Raw genomic sequence first — 16,188 nt, 5'->3', positions numbered from 1 at the left:
ATTTTGATTATATAGGTGATTCAGATCATTCGAAATACATTGAGACTTCATGGTCCTGAGATGGATGGTTTTTGTAAATGTGCTGTGTATGTTTGAAAAGAACGTATATTTTGCAGTTGCCAAATACAGTATCCTTATGACTGTTGAATCAAATCTTTTGGTTTTGTGGGTATTTATTTTTTCCCACTCTTTTTGTTTGTTTTGCATTGTATTATTTTATTTTGTTGAGATAGGGTCTTATTATATCATCCTGGCTGGCTGAGTAGACCAGGCTGACCTGTCTCTGCTTCCCAAGTGCTAAGATAAAATGTATACACTAACATGCCTGACCTGAATCAAGTTTTATATTAGATTGTATTTCTACCTGTTTGTTTTTTTCAGTCCACTCTGTTTTTTCACTATTTTTGGTTAAAATCTTCCACTGAGATGGTGAAATGGCTTACTGTATTTTGAAGTTTTATATGATTGTTTTCTGTATTTCAGGCTTTGTTATTGTGCAATTTTTTTAAGTGAATTGAAATATTGAACATGATGTAATGATGTTTTATTAATGACAGTATTTAGTACAGGCACCCTAACTTCTTTTCAAAGCTTGAGATCCTTAGTATCATTACATTGAATAGTTCTTTTTGTTTTTCTTTCTTGCCTTTTGAATTGATTATATTGTATCCCATTTTTCTTTTTTACTAATTTTGGGATTGTTCAGTTTGATATTTGATGTTCACTCAAAACCTAGAGTTAATCCTTTTATAAACTTCAGAACACCTTAATTCCTATTTTGGACCTTATTTCATTCCTACAGAACTGAAAGAAGATGGTTTCCAGCCCCAAACTTACCTAGTACAAGGAGTGAAAGCACTGCATACTGCTTTAAAATTATGGATGAAAAAGGAAGTAAGTTGTTACTGTTACTGTTTTTTATGTGGTAGAATCAAATCTTACCTCTACTACTGGTAAATTGTGTCATTCTGAATATATTAACCTAACTTCAGTGCCTTAGTTCTTTTCACTGTAATATGAGAATAATCATAACCTGTAAAAAGGTTGAGTACCTGAAAACTGAAGTGCTCCAAAATCCAAAACACTTCTCTGGTCCCAAGCATTTCACTCGAGAGATATTCATCCTGAAGTATCTATATCATAATGATATTGAAGGGATTAAATGAGTTAATGCTTACAAAGTGTACTTAGCATTATCAGAACATAGTTAGCACCGATAATATTACTATTGTTATTAATTTAACAAGTTATGCTAAAACCAAGTCAAGATTATAAAGCAAAAATAGAAACTAGTATAATGTGTCTAAAATTATGTTAACGGTAATTAATATTTGGTTTTACTTACCTACCTTTTTAAAAGATTTTATTTTTATTGTATGTGTATGAGTGTTTTACCTGCATGTAAATGCACCACATGAGTGCCTGGTGTCTGCGGAGGCCAGAAGAAGGTATGGGATCCCCTGAAACTAGAGTTAAGGACAGGTGTTAGCCACCATGTAGGTTCTAGGAACTGAGCCCAGGTCCTCTGCATGAGCAGCCAGTGCTCTTAACCACTGAACCATCTCTCCAGCCCCTGATTAATGTTTGGAAATAGACGTAAAAACAGAGGCATTAGTTTTCAGTTCAATAGAATAACTTACCAGTTCATTTCTTGGTCCTATTAATGATATCTTTCTTATTTTGCTTTTGACTATTAAATTTTTTAACCTACATTTATTCAAATTAGACTTCCCATGAAAAACTAGGGTTACTTAGTACTGGTGTTCCTTACAAAATTCTTTATTATGAATTAAATGTTAGGCTTAATTTCCTTATTGTAGTTACAGTTAGAATTACAGTAGAATTTGAGGTATAGAGTGCAATATAAAGACAAGGTTCACCATGAAATAAGTTGAGTAACTTTGGTTTTCTTGTCTTTGTCCAAATATAGCTCGTGTCTGAACATGCCTTTGAAATTCCAGACAATGTTAGACCTGGACATCTTATTAAGGAACTTTCTAAAGTAATTCGAGCAATTGAGGTAAGAGTAGAAATGATCGTGTAAGTGTCTGCTTGCCTTCTGTCTTGAGAAGCAAATGGATCTACCACCATGCCATAGGTATATGAAAGCACTTACACACTTGAAGGAATGTAATGAGCTGATCTTAGACAAGTTTTAAAGTTTCAGGCTTATAATGTCTTAAAGAGAAATTTAGAATATTATATCATAATGAAATATTAAGCAGATATCAGTTACTTTGAGATCTCTAGTTCCTCCAAAAGTCCTAATATGTTTACATCCATTTAATTTTGGTTACCTAGAGATGAATGCATGTTAAGTAATTAGAGAAAGAGGAAAAAAAGCAGGTGAATAAAGCTAAGTGAAGTTGGGTTGGAAAGAAGAATATTAGATCAGTCCCTTTGACTGAAAATACTGGAGCAGCTGGCAAGTAAATGCCTTTGATAAAAACCTGTGACTAGGTGTTTTAACTTACTAATTAGGACCTGTTGTTGGTATTGAAGAAGGGGATTTTCATTTTCATTGGGACAGTGGCTTGATTAGTGTGTAATTAAGAGGAAAATCAGTGGAGAAGTGGCAGCCAACTGGTAATTTAATTTCTTACATTAGGACTGTGTTTATAGAGTGGAAAGAGGTACATATTTAAGAAGTATGCCCCCGCACCAATAGCACTAGGACTGAACTCAGGGCAACTTGCTAGGCAAGTGTCCTACCACTGAGTTAAATATCCAACCCCCTAAGAAATATTAAAATGCTAGATTTAATATCCATAGATAGAATATTTCATGCCTTTTTCAGATATAGTAAAAATATTTTAAAGAGTGATAGTAATTGCATGTAAATGGATTTACTATCAAAGGTATACTCTCAAATATATGTAAATATATAAAATATATAGCACATGCTATGCTATATATAACATAATTGCATATATGTCTTATGTACAGTAACAACCAACACAATAAATTCAAGGAAAATAAAAATAATAGTTGAATAAACAGGATTATTATTTCTGAAAATGTCAATTCTAATTTAATATTAATATTTAAGATGATAAGCTAGGCATGATGGTGCATGCACTTGGGAAGCTAAGGCAGAAGGACCATGAGTTTGATGCCAGCCTGGGCTACATAGAGAGATTCTGCCTCAAAAAAAACCCAACTCTTCAAAATAAATCAAGGAAATGTGTTCATGTAGTATATTGAGGAGAGGGAATAAAGGAAAGATGAGACTTTGATTTAGTCTTTATCTTTTAAATGGTTAAATAGAACGGTTCTTGTTTTTAAAAACATTTTTATGGATTGTTTTTGTCAGGTATGTGTATAGTAGACTTGTCATAAAACATTTTGACCTTGATTCTTAAAGGAAGAAAATGGCAAACCAGTAAAATCTCAGGGAATTCCTACTGTGTGTCCAGTTTCACGAACCTCAAATGAAGCAACTTCCCCATACCATTCCCGGCGAAAGATGAGGAAACTTCGAGATCATAATGTCCGAACTCCTTCTAACCTAGACATCCTCGAGCTCCATACAAGGGAGGTCCTCAAAAGATTAGAGATGTGTCCATGGGAAGAGGCAAGTATCATACATTAGGATCAGAAAATGAAAGTTCTTTAAAAGATAGTAAATTTAACAGTCTGACTGTTGTTAACTGGTTTTTACTCTAGATTTATAGAAGTTTACTAATACTTTTGTCTTTGGCAGATCATGGAACCAGTCAGTGTGGTGTTAAGATGGCTATATTTCATTCATTTGCTAGCATGTTTCTTGAATGTTTATGAAGTGTAACGAACTCTTCTGGGCCCTGAGGAACATGCCAAAGCAAGCAAACTCGAGTCTCTGTCCTCATGAAGCTTTTTATCAAAGTTCAAGTTGGAAATGGGGACATAGTTCAAAACAATATAATTTCAAACTTGGGCATGGTGGCACATGCCTATAATCCCAGTGCTTGGGAGTCTGAGGCGAGGGACTTGCTGCAAGTTTGAGGCCAACCTGAGATATACAGTGAGAACCGTTCTCAAACAACAGCAGCAACAACAAAATATATATAACTTCAGCTGCTAAGTGTTTTGATGGAGGCTGAAATAGTAGGGCACTAGGGAGGTGGAGTGACTGGTTGCTTTAGCCAAGGTGATCAGACTGCCTTTAGGGGTATTGATGTTTGAATTGGTACTTAAATAAAGAAGTCAGATGACAACGCAGCTTCAAATTAGTATTGCAGACCAAGGAAAGCAAATGTAGAAAGCCTGTCCTTGAACCAAGAAAGCACAATTCTGACTGGTAGACAGAGTCCATTTAAGTTGGAGAAGTCCTGGTGTACTGGACAGAGGGAGGAGACAGTGAGGCAGTAGCACCTTTATAAAACATGCTAATGAGTTTGTGATAGGATTTGCCTAATCCATGTTTTTACATCTTAACTAGAGGATAGACAGTAATAGAAAAATGAGGGACTGGAGAGATGACTCAGCGGTTAAGAACACTGGTTGTTCTTGCAGAAGACCCAGGTTCGAATCCCAGCACCCACATGGCAGCTAACAACTGTCTGTAACTCCAGTCCCAGGGGATCCAACAGCCTCTTCTGACCTCTGCGGGCATAGCACGACACGGGTACACTTACCTACATGCAGGCAATACACGCATACGCATAAAATAAAAATAAATATAATTTTTTTAAAAAAGAAAAATGAGTGAAATAAAGGTGTTTCTGGCTTAAAATAGGAGCTTATTTAGTCATTACAACTTTACACATTTTAGCCGGGTGTGGTGGCACACGCCTGTAAGTCCCAGCACTTGGGAGGCAGAGGCAGGCGGATCTTTGTGAATTAAAGGCCAGCCTGCTCTACATAGTGAGTTCCAGGACAGCTGGGGCTACAGGGAGACCCTGCTTTAAAAAGACCAAAAAAAAAGGAAGAAAGAACTTTACATATTTTAAATTTGATATGTTTATTTAAGCTTATTTGGTTCTAAATCTATTTAACCCATTGCTGTCTTGGGAAGAGTATTGTGAATGTTCTATTTATTAGAGGAAAATTTGTCTCATTAAAAGGATTTTTTTTTTTTTTTGGCCTTTTTGAGACAGTTGTAGCCCCAGCTGGCCTGGCACTCAATAGCTTGCCTCTGCCTCCTGCCTGGCAGGAAATCTTTTATACATTTAAAAAAACAGCTGTAGCTGGGTGTGGTGGCACACGCCTTTAGTCCCAGCACTTGGGAGGCAGAGGCAGGCGGATCTCTGTGAGTTCAAGGCCAGTCTGGTCTACATAGTGAGTTCCAGGACAGCTGGGGCTACAGGGAGACCCTGTCTCAAAAAGACTGAAAAAAAACAAAACAGCTGCCATTGTTTCTTTCTGTCACTAGTGGCAGCTGACAGTGCCTGGTGGGAAGGCATGGCATCAAGGTTAGGGTGAGTAGAAAGGCCCCACAACTGGACTTCAACAGGAAGAAACAGCAGAGGAAAATGAAACTGCCTAGCTCTTCAGCTTTTGAGAGAATGACCTGTGTTTGGATTTGCTTTATGCAGATTTTGCATTCTACATTAGAAAATGTATTTTATTGCTAATGGTCCTGTGGGAAGATGAGCCATTCTTATGCTTTAGAATGAAGAACACTTGAGTGTGGGACTACTGAGTTATCCCCAAGCTTAGATGGTTGCCCATCCCTCTGCAAGGCAGGGCCATGGAAGGAGGGACATTATGCAGTCTTTGGTTGAGCAGGCATGCCTGAAAGTGGAGGTTAAGTCAGTTCTGTTTTTATACTTTAAGGACATCTTGAGCTCTAAACTGAATGGAAAATTCAACAAACATCTCCAGCCATCTTCCACGGTACCTGAATGGAGAGCAAAAGACAATGATCTGCGATTACTCCTGACAAATGGAAGAATAATTAAGTATGTAAAATAGATCAAAGTATCAATAATTTCTAGTGGTTACCCTTTCCCTTCATATAATCTCTAGTCCACATTATTGCATAGCCAGTTATGTTATAAAGAAAGGGTCTCAACTCTCTACTGGGTCTAAATGGAGGGGAAGGGAGTAACAGAACTTTACACTACTTCTGACTTATTATTTTTCCTCCATGGTACAGAGATGAAAGACAACCCTTTGCAGATCGGAGTCTTTATACAGCAGATAGTGAAAGTGAAGAGGACAAGAGACCAACAAAGGCAGTAAACAGGAAGACAGAAGATTCAGGAAGAGAGGGGACAGAAAGTGAAGAATCTCAAAAACCACTTAATAGTATGTTTGTTATAATGATCATTTCAAAGGTCTATTCTTTGCTAATATGATAGTAGGTAACTAGCTGATCTTAAGAGTTTTTAAATCTGTTATAGGATTGAAAATGCTTGTGTTTGGGGTTGGAGAGATGACTCAGCAGTTAAAAGAGAACTGACTGCTCTTGCAGAGGACTGGGGTTTGATTCCCAGCACCCACATGGCAGCTAACAACCATCTATCACTCCAGTTCCAGGGGATCTGACGCCCTATTCTGGCTTCCGTGGGGTTGCACGACACAGGTGCTCTTGCATACATGCGGGCAGAACACTCATACACATAAAATAAAAATAAATTAAATACTAAAAAAAGCTGGGCATGGTGGTGCATGCCTTTAATCCCAGCAGCACTCAGGAGGCAGAGGCAGGTGGATCTCTGTGAGTCCAAGGCCAGCCTGGTCTACATAGTGAGTTCTGGGCCAGCTGGGGCTACAGGGAGACCCTGTCTCAAAAAAAGAAAGAAAATACTTGTGTGTATAATGCTGATTTGGAAACTCTGAAGTATGTTTGAGTAGTTCATTGATAAGAGAAGTGCTGAATGTGAATGCCAAGTGAGATGTAGTAAATAAACAGATTGCCAATGAAGGACTGCGTGAGGGCCAGTTGAGATCCAGGTCTACTCACTGTTTCTAAAGTAATTTAAAATTTCTAAAGTGGGGCTAGAGAGATGGCTCAGCGGTTAAGAGCATTGGCTGCTCTTGCAGAGGACCTGGATCTGATTCCTAGCACCCACATGGTAGCTACGAACTGTCCTTAACTCCAGTTCCAGGGGAATCCGAAGCCCTCTTCTGACCTCCACGGCATTGCACGACATGGGTACACTCATATACATGCAGGCAATACACTCATACACATTAAGAAAAAAAAAATTTTTTTCTAAGGTAATTTGAAATTTAAAGTAATTTAAAATTGGTTTATGGCCTCTACTCCCCCAGATGAGTTTCAAATTTAATGCTATCACATATGACTTTTAGTAACACGTATATGGTTTTCAGAAATAAGAGACATCTGGTTGGTTCATATGCAGCTAAGTTGGAATCTCAGTAGTGTAGTATTATTTGATGGGCCCATTTGCAGGAGGCTTCTCCTGACTTATTGGTTATCGTCAAGTAAAGTAGTAGCAGTAATATCAGATACCGTAGTAGCACCACCTTCTCCTTGAGGTCTTTTTTCCTTGTTTAAAATCCTAATTTCTCAATATATTTCAAGAACTCCATATATCCTTGCATTTAAAAATTAAAATCAGCAGGGCGTGGTGACGCACGCCTTTAATCCCAGCGCTCGGAGGCAGAGGTAGGCAGATCTCAGTGAGTTCGAGGCCAGCCTGGTCTGCATAGTGAGTTCCAGGACAGCTGGGGCTACAGGGAGATGCTGTCTCAAAAAGACCGAAAAAAAAAAATTAAAATCAATATTTTTGTTTCTTTTATGAGTAGGTGTTCTGCATAATGACATTATTTAATCTGTTTTTAATATCTCAGTTCCTACTAGTTCCAGGTAAATTTGGTCCTTCTATAGTTGGTAACTCTGCCATTGTGCACATGTCAGAGCAAAGGCAGTAAATCACTGAGAACTGATGGAACAATTGCTATGTGGCAAGGCCTTGTGGAAGAGAAAGGCAGAATAAGAATCCAGATTATAAGCTAATTGAACTCAGTCCATGTGAATGCATTTGAGGTTTAAGAGTTTCCTTTTTGTTCTCTAGTGAGAGAATTAATGTAAAAGGAAAGTCAAAAGCATCTTGTAGTTCTAAAGGCTCTTTTCTGGAAAGAAAGAAATACATTTTTTTAAAAAATATTTTTATTTTACGTCTGTGTATATTATCTGCATGTCCGTAAGTGCACCCATGTAGCGCAATGCCCACAGTGGACAGAAGAGGGCGTCGGATACCCTAGAACCAAAGCCACGGACAATTGTTAGTCCTATTAGTGCTGGGATTCGAACCTGGGTCTTCTACAAGAACAGCCAGTGTTCTTAATTGCTGAACCACCTCTCCAGCCCCAAGAAATACAAACATTTTAAGAACATACTTCAAATGGTCTATGTCTTGGTCAGTTAGGGAGAAAGACCTTTGGGGAGACAGTGATGGTACAATAAAAACAGAAAGGGAGGGGCAGGGTTGGGTGATGGAGAGCTACCTTGAAACTGGATAGACCTTAGAGATCATCTTTTCATCTTGCCCCAAAGTTCTAATGATTTTCTCTCATACACTTCTTCACCAGGGATTTTTACAAGTGTGAAATCAGAACTCAGGACTAGATCATCAGAATATTCTGATGTTTCTGATTCAGAAGACTCTGGACCTGATTGCACTGCACTGGTATGCTTGAAGCCCTGAGAGTTATGTGGGAAAATGAACACCCATACAGCTTCACCTGGGAGGAGGGCCATTGGCAGCTTTTCCCAAAACTCATCTCTGACCTATGCAGCACAGGGTCTTCATCCTGTGACTGGTCACATCCATAAGTAGCTCTTGTCTGGCTTTGGTAAGGGTGGAGGGAGAGATTGTTCTTTTCAGTTTTCTTGTGTAGTTCATGGTTCTCACGGGCTCTATTTTATTTTACCTTAAACCTTACTATCTTCGGGTAGTATGTAACTGTAGTAACTGGAAATTTTCAGTTTTTGATGTAAAAAACAGAAGTAATTATATGATAATTAAGATAGTAACTTTCACTAGGTAGATAAATTATTTTTTAATTAGTCTCTACAGTCTGGTCAATTTCTTATTTACCTTTGTTTCTATTTTATGTTGTATTATTTCAGAAAATTAATTTTACCACTGAAGAGTCTGAAAGTTCAGGTGATGAAAAGAAACATGAAACAATGTCAAATTTTAAGGAAGAATCTGATATAATGAGGAACTTCTTTCAAAAGAGCCAAAAGCCATCTAGAAGTGAAATTTCAATTAAAAGGTAGGCTTGTTGACAGTAGTAGTTGTTTTACATTATGATTTAAATGCTGTGAAAACACTTCTTAGTTTTAAGTTTTACTGAAAATTTCATCGGAAAAAATATTCTTGCCTTTTTGGATTGCCTGCTCTTTAGGGAATGTCCTACCTCCACGAGCACAGAAGAAGAAGCTATTCAGGGCATGCTGTCCATGGCAGGATTGCACTATGCCACATGTTTACAAAGGCAGATTCAAAGCACAGACTGCAATGGTGAAAAGAACTCTCTCCAGGATCCCAGCAGCTGCCACAGTAGTAATGCTGAAGTTAGGCAGTTGTATCGCTATAATAAGCCAGTGGAATGTGGTAAGAAATACAAATTATCAGTCTCTAAAAATTGTATATTATTTAATAATGCTATAATCCTAATTAAGGTTAGAGATGGTATGAATAAGGACTGCTTACTGTAAGAAATAGTTGTAAGGAGCCAGGTATGGTGGCACACCTTTAATCCCAGCACTCAGGGGGCCAACCTGGTCTACAGAGTGAATTCCAGGCAGCTAGAGCTACAAGGAAACTGTCTCAAAACAAAAATACAATGGGTGGGTGTGTGGGTGTGTAGTTTTAAGGGGCTGGGGAGATGGCTCAACACTGGAAGAGTACTTGCCGCTCTTCCAGAGGACCTGGGTTCAATTCCTAGCACCCACATGGCACCTAATAACCATCTGTAATTACAGTTCCAGGGGACTCTGATACCCTCTTCTGACTTGTGGTCATGCACGACATAGCTGCATTTACGTACATGCAGGCAAGTGCAGGCAATACACTTGTACACATAAAAATAATAAATGAAATATTTTTTAAAAGAAATAGTTTTAAGAGAGTTGATCTCCCCCCCCAAAAAAAAAATTTTCATAGTGCTGCCAAGGCATGTAAAATGTAAGCATAAGAATTTAAAATGTGGGCTAATGAGGTGGCTCAGCAAGTAAAGGTACTTGCTGAAAACCTGAGTTTGATCCTTAGGACCCACATGTGGAAGGAGTGAATTGATTCCCACAGTTGTCGTCTGATGCCACATGTGAGCAGTGACATGCACATACCCATACACAGGCATACAACAAAATTAGTTAAAATGTAATTAAAATTAGAACAAAACTTCTACATAGAAGTAAATGGGATGGCTGGGCATGGTGACGCACGCCTTTAATCCCAGCACTTGGGAGGCAGAGGCAGGCGGATCTCTGTGAGTTCAAGGCCAGCCTGGTCTACATAGTGAGTTCCAGGACAGCTGGGGCTACAGGGAGACCCTTTCTCAAAAAAAAAAAAAAAAAAGAAAAAAGAAAGAAAGAAAGAAATGGGATTGAGAGTTGTGTTCACTGGCATAATTCTACCATTGCCCTTGCAAAGATAGTATCATTTCCCTTCACTAACAGTATGATTGATCAGAGTGGAAGAAATGGTGTTTTGGTGTAATAATGGTCTGCTGAGTCAGTCCATTTTTCTTTTTTTTTTTAATTTAATAACTACATGATTAGAAGAAACATTTCATTACAACTTTAACATATTCAGTAACACATTCCAGAGCAAGGATACATCTCTTTCAAAAGTGGCTATAAATTTTTAGGTTCACAGTTGAATTAATACAGTTATACAATGTTGAACTCAGTATAAACCCTGTAGAGAGGAAAACAAGTTTTGAACTGCTTTCTCCTTAAAAAGGAGGCATTAGGGAAGGAGCAGACTCATCAGCATACCAGTGATGCCACCTAGTGCTTCTTCTCTATGCCTTCAGAAAAAAACATTGTCTACCAAAAAGTCTGATTGGGAAAAAGACAACAGTTGTATTCAGTCCTCCCTGATTAAGGGTCAGCTGTGCATGAATACCTTGACCTCCATTTCAAGTAATTCTTGAAACAACATTTCATAAGTAATAGTGATCCCATTCTACACGCAAAGGAAATATGACTTGATGAAGTTCATTTAACTTCCACATACTTACATAGATATTATTTAGATCGGGTGAAATTGGAGCCCTGGACCATCTGATCCCAAAGCTTTTGCATATTGTGTAATAGCAAACTGAAGTTGTGTTGGTATGGAGGAATTCAAGTTTAAATCTGAGTTTGTTCCCTGTTCTACTTTGCCTTTCTATGGTCAGTGTATTGCATTTGGTTTTACATCAACAGCACGTGGCCATAATATTTGCCTATAGGTGTCTCAAAACATAAAACCTGTCATATAAAGACAATTTCAAAGTTTAGTTGTGAGCTGCTGCCTATGGGTGTTGTGTTTTGTTTTGTTTTGTTTTGTTTTGTTAGAGAGAGAGAGAGAGGAGAGAGAGAAGGGTCTAGTAAAAGAAAATGTATGTGAATAAAGAGTTAATGGATATATATATATATATATATTAAAATGTCAACGTTAAATTTGTTTTTAACTGTAAGTGCTAGGCCAGTTTTGTTCTTTAAGATGAAGTTTGTACAAAGATAATTTAATTAACACTTCTCTGTAGGATACGTTGTCAAAACTGAAGATCAAGATTTGAGGACCCCTTCCTGGACTAAACAATTTGATAGAACTTCCAGATTTAATCCTCAGGTATATTCAAAAGTTGGAATATTAAGAGATTTTCGAATGTTCAATACTGTTTTTGCTTTCTTTTTTAAAAAAGTTGTGTCTAGTCAATTCCTTTTTCTTTTAACATTGGTCACAACCTTCTCAGTTAATTTCAAGAATCATCAGTCAGTAATATTTTTTTGTCCTTAGAAATCGACTCAATAATCTTAAGGGACTGAAAAGGTTGGGCATGGTGGCACATGCCTTTAATCCCAGCACTCTGGAAGCAGAGGCTGGTTGATCTCTATGAATTTGAGGCCAGCCTGGTCTACATTTCAAGTTTCAGGCCATCCAGTGCTACATAGTGAGACTGTCTCAAAAAACAAACAAACAAACAAAAAGATACTGAATAGAATGTCTAGTTAAAAAAAGACCAAACTTGGGTCCTGAACCTTGGAATTTTTTTTAGTAAACACATACAGTATTGCTGAACCTTATAGAGATTAAGGGTTTTTTTTGTTTGTTTGTTTTTGGTCTTTTTGAGACAGCATCTCCCTGTAGCCCCAGCAGGCCTGGAACTCACTATGTAGACCAGGCTGGCCTGGAAGTCGGAGATCTGCCTGCCTTTGCCTCCCGGGTGCTGGGATTAAAAGCGTGCACCACCACACCCAGCAAGATTTAAGTTTTTAAAAAGGTAGTACAGGAGGCTTTGCAAGATGGCTCAGCAGGTAAAGGTGATGACCTGAGTTCAGTCCCCAGGACCCACATGGTGGAAGGAGAGAACTGACTTCTGCAGTTGTCCTCTGACTTCTACATATGAGTGCATGTACTCATTCATGCACACATCTGCACATACATCCACAATAAATTAGCCATTTTTCTTTTGAAAATACTTTATGTGTATGCATGTATTGTCTGCATGTATGCAAGTGCACTCATGTCCTAATGCCCTTGGAGGACAGAAAAGGCTGTCGGATTCCCTGGAACTGGAGTTACAGACAGTTGTTAGCTGCCATGTGGGTGCTGGGATTCAAACCTGGGTCTTCTGCAAGAACAGCCAGTGTTCTTAACTGCCGAGCCATCTCTCCAGCTCCATTCTTTTCTTTTCCTCTCTTTTTTTTTTTCCCTAAAAAAATGATAGTGCATTATTATTGAGAATATGTGAGAAATGTGGTGAGCCAGGAAACAGTGAGTCCACTGTTCCTATTTCAGTTTCCCTCTCTCATGGGATGACAGGCAGCAACTCTACTTGCTTAGAATATGATCTTTCTTGTCTCATCTTCACTTAATGATGCAACTTCAAAACTTAAGTAGTAAGAACTAATCTTTCCAAACCATTAGTTTATTAAGGGTGATCATCTGTGTCTAATTAAGAAAAACAAATTTGAGAGACCAATGAGATAGCTCAGTGGGTAAGGGTACTTACTGCCAAGCCTGACAACCTGGGTTTGATCCCTAGGACCTACATGGTGGAAAGAGAGAACCAACTCCTACAGGTTATCTTCTGGACTTAACACGTATGCCCTGGCATATGCGTATTCACACACAAAATAAATGAAAAAGGATATGGAATAAATTTATGAAGTGCAATAAAAAGAAAACTAAAATTGAGTAATTTTTAATTCTCTCTCTTGATTTTGCTAATGCATAGAGAGCTTAAATACCTTATTTATTTGAAACCTGAAAAATTGAGTTATGTTTCCTTCTTGCCTTCTTTAGGACCTAAGTAGAAGCCAGAAATGCATCAAAAAGGAAAGTTCTTCAGAAATCAGTCAGAAGGCACAAAGCAGGCATTATGTGGACAGCAATAACTCAAGCCTTCAGAACGGAAAGTGCACGCTGAATTCTAGCTTAGTTTCGGGATCGTGCCAAATAAGTAATGGCAGTCTAAGCCCAGAAAGTCTGATTGGTGAAACTTCTTTTTCAGTGCCCCTTCACCCCACCAAGAGACCTGCATCAAACCCTCCACCTATCAGCAACCAGGCAACAAAAGGTAACTTTTATCATTTTCAGATAATGTCCATTTCTGATTGTGTGTGAAGACAGTGATAGTAGGTAGCTGCAATCTACTGCACTCAAGTTGCTCACCGACTCCTGCTTTATGGACAACAGCACGGTAGCAGTGTGTATGAGCTACTGTGGGAACAAAGAGAGAAGATACCCAAGCCAATCCTAAGGATCAGGAGTAGCCTCCTGAGGCTTAGGAGGAAGTAAAAAACAATGAGGAATTTGCCAGACTGAGTTAGGGGACAGAACAGGAGTTAAGTCAGGAAACAGCATGACCTGAGGCATCAAGAGGGCAGTGGCTCATGAGGAATGGATGGAGTTACAGCCCATTTTGTTACTGACCCATAGTTTAGATGGAGACTGGCCTTTGTTTATCTCTTGTGTGATAAAATGGAAGGGTATCAAACCATGGACTTCAGAAATATGACTGTGTTTGGAGCACCAATAGGCTTGGTTACCACAAAGCTCTCCCTTTTAAGTCTTCCATGTATTCTCTGACAGGTATGCTTTTCATGAGCATTAACAATGTTGTTGGTGTTTTGTAGGTAAACGTCCAAAAAAAGGAATGGCAACGGCCAAACAACGTCTTGGGAAGATCCTTAAGTTGAACAGAAATGGCCATGCACGTTTCTTTGTGTGACAGCTGCTGTTGTAGCCTTTGGAGGCCAGTCTTGGGGTCTGGGAGCCTGGAGCTTCCAATGTCCCCTGCCTGGAGCTTCCAATGTCCCCTGCCTGGAGCAGTTTGCATGTACAGTAAGAACACTGCCCGAAGAACAGAATGAACCTGATGCTGCATTTTCACTGTGCCACACCCACTCAGCAATAACCCTTGGACCTGGTGGGGGAGAGGAAGAAAGAGGGTAGAACCTTTAAAAGAGACCTTGAACTGGAAAGGGTCTCTTGTCAGGGCTTGAATTTAATTTTGTTGTTGGTAGTGTCTTGATTTATTTTCAGTAGTAGGATAAAGAATTATCAATAATTTATTTAACAGATTTTTTTTAACGTTAACAGCTTTTAAATTCTTTCTTTTTTAAAGCTATTTATTTGGAAGATTTCTGGAGAACTGTCTCACTAATTTAGATTTAAGAATGTGAAGGTTTTTAAATTATTTTTGATAGTGTGTGTGTTACATGTGGGGAAGAGCCACAGTAACAGTAACTAGTCTGGACTCTTAAATTTGATATTCAGGTTAAAGTCTTAAACAGGGATTTGATGCATTAATTATTTTAAATTAAGATGTATATGAAAATCATTTTATTTTATATATTTCATGTGTTTTTTATAAGCTATTAGCTTCGCTTTTGCTAACATCCAAGGTGCATACTGTTATCCAGGTTGATTCCCTTTTGCCCCCCCCCCCCCCCACGTTTTGAGATGAACCTACAAGACTCTTCTCTTTGCAGGGAAATACTTTCATAGCCAACATTTAAGACACCATTAGAGATCCCTTATTTCTCATTTCCTTTGACATTGTGGTTTTCTCCAAACATAAAAAATGGGCTTGTTGCATTTTCATTTCTTCCGATGGTATCTGGGTCCCAAAGAGAACAGCTTTAATACGCTTTTGTACTTACAGGGGAAATAAAAGTTTGGTTAGAATGTCATGTTTGTAGTTTTCCAAAACATTTATAATTACAGAGGGCCTTCTTCATATTGCTGGTATTGGAAGACAGGGCCAGCACCTGCCACAGAGGTTATATCTTACCATGCTTTCATTTTCTAGAGCTAATTTGTTGAGAAGTATGATTTGATTTAGGATATTCGAATCTGCATAATCATCTGTAATACAATAGAATTATACTATATTAAGTTGTATAGATGCAAGCATGTTGGAATAGATCTTTGTGTGTGAGTGTGTTTGTGTTTGGTTTTTTTTTCTTAATCTTCTAAACAATTATTTCAGATACAGATTTTGAGTAAAATGGGTGCTCTTTGCAGTCTCTCTGTCGTAACTTGACTGATAGCATATGGAGGCTAAGTGTCTGCTTAAACTTTAAAGTAATATTTATCTCCTTTATGTACAATTTTTACTAAAGGCAAGTTTTCAGTTGCTTATTATAATAGTTTCTAGTCTTCCCCTTTCCCTCCTTGTCATATAAAAATAAATGGATGCTGAGGGCCTGACAGTATCACATTTTGCAAATTTCTACAATATAGGCAAATAAGATGAAATTTATTTTTATGGAGAAATAAGTCCTATATGGATTTATCTTTTTAACTCAGCAAGGTAGCTGGACTTCTGCTTCTGTATTAAATTGCTAAGAAAAAAAATCTGTACCATTATCTTTCATAGTTGCATTCAAAATGTGTATTCCCAAAGAAATATTTCTTATTCTGTCTCCATTATAATATTTCATGGGATAACTATGTAGATAGGAAATTGCCTTTTGGGGCCAGATTATCTGGACCAAAGCCTCAGTCTTACTTGGGTGTTAGGAAGAAGAATTTATGGAAATCCTTATATCTGTAGAAGCCTTCT

General features: G+C 38.1%; 1 protein-coding gene across 1 annotated transcript in view; it reads left to right on the top strand.

Moving 5' to 3' along the window:
- Kdm7a (lysine demethylase 7A) overlaps positions 1-15,561 on the top strand; it is a 110,465-nt gene extending 94,904 nt beyond the window's left edge. The window contains exons 10-20 of the mRNA XM_008823503.2: positions 803-894; positions 1,931-2,020; positions 3,365-3,574; positions 5,758-5,882; positions 6,080-6,231; positions 8,485-8,582; positions 9,026-9,174; positions 9,307-9,515; positions 11,659-11,744; positions 13,422-13,695; positions 14,255-15,561. Coding sequence (XP_008821725.1) covers positions 803-894; positions 1,931-2,020; positions 3,365-3,574; positions 5,758-5,882; positions 6,080-6,231; positions 8,485-8,582; positions 9,026-9,174; positions 9,307-9,515; positions 11,659-11,744; positions 13,422-13,695; positions 14,255-14,349 — 1,580 coding nt within the window. The 3' untranslated portion in view covers positions 14,350-15,561. The remainder of the gene's footprint in view (positions 1-802; positions 895-1,930; positions 2,021-3,364; positions 3,575-5,757; positions 5,883-6,079; positions 6,232-8,484; positions 8,583-9,025; positions 9,175-9,306; positions 9,516-11,658; positions 11,745-13,421; positions 13,696-14,254) is intronic.
- The last annotated feature ends 627 nt before the right edge of the window (positions 15,562-16,188 follow it).

This window comes from Nannospalax galili, unplaced genomic scaffold (assembly GCF_000622305.1).
Source record: "Nannospalax galili isolate Female #2095 unplaced genomic scaffold, S.galili_v1.0 scaffold307, whole genome shotgun sequence".
NCBI lineage: Eukaryota > Metazoa > Chordata > Mammalia > Rodentia > Spalacidae > Nannospalax > Nannospalax galili.
The sequence above is the reverse complement of the archived record's forward strand: the minus strand, read 5'-3'. Positions and strand labels throughout refer to the sequence as shown.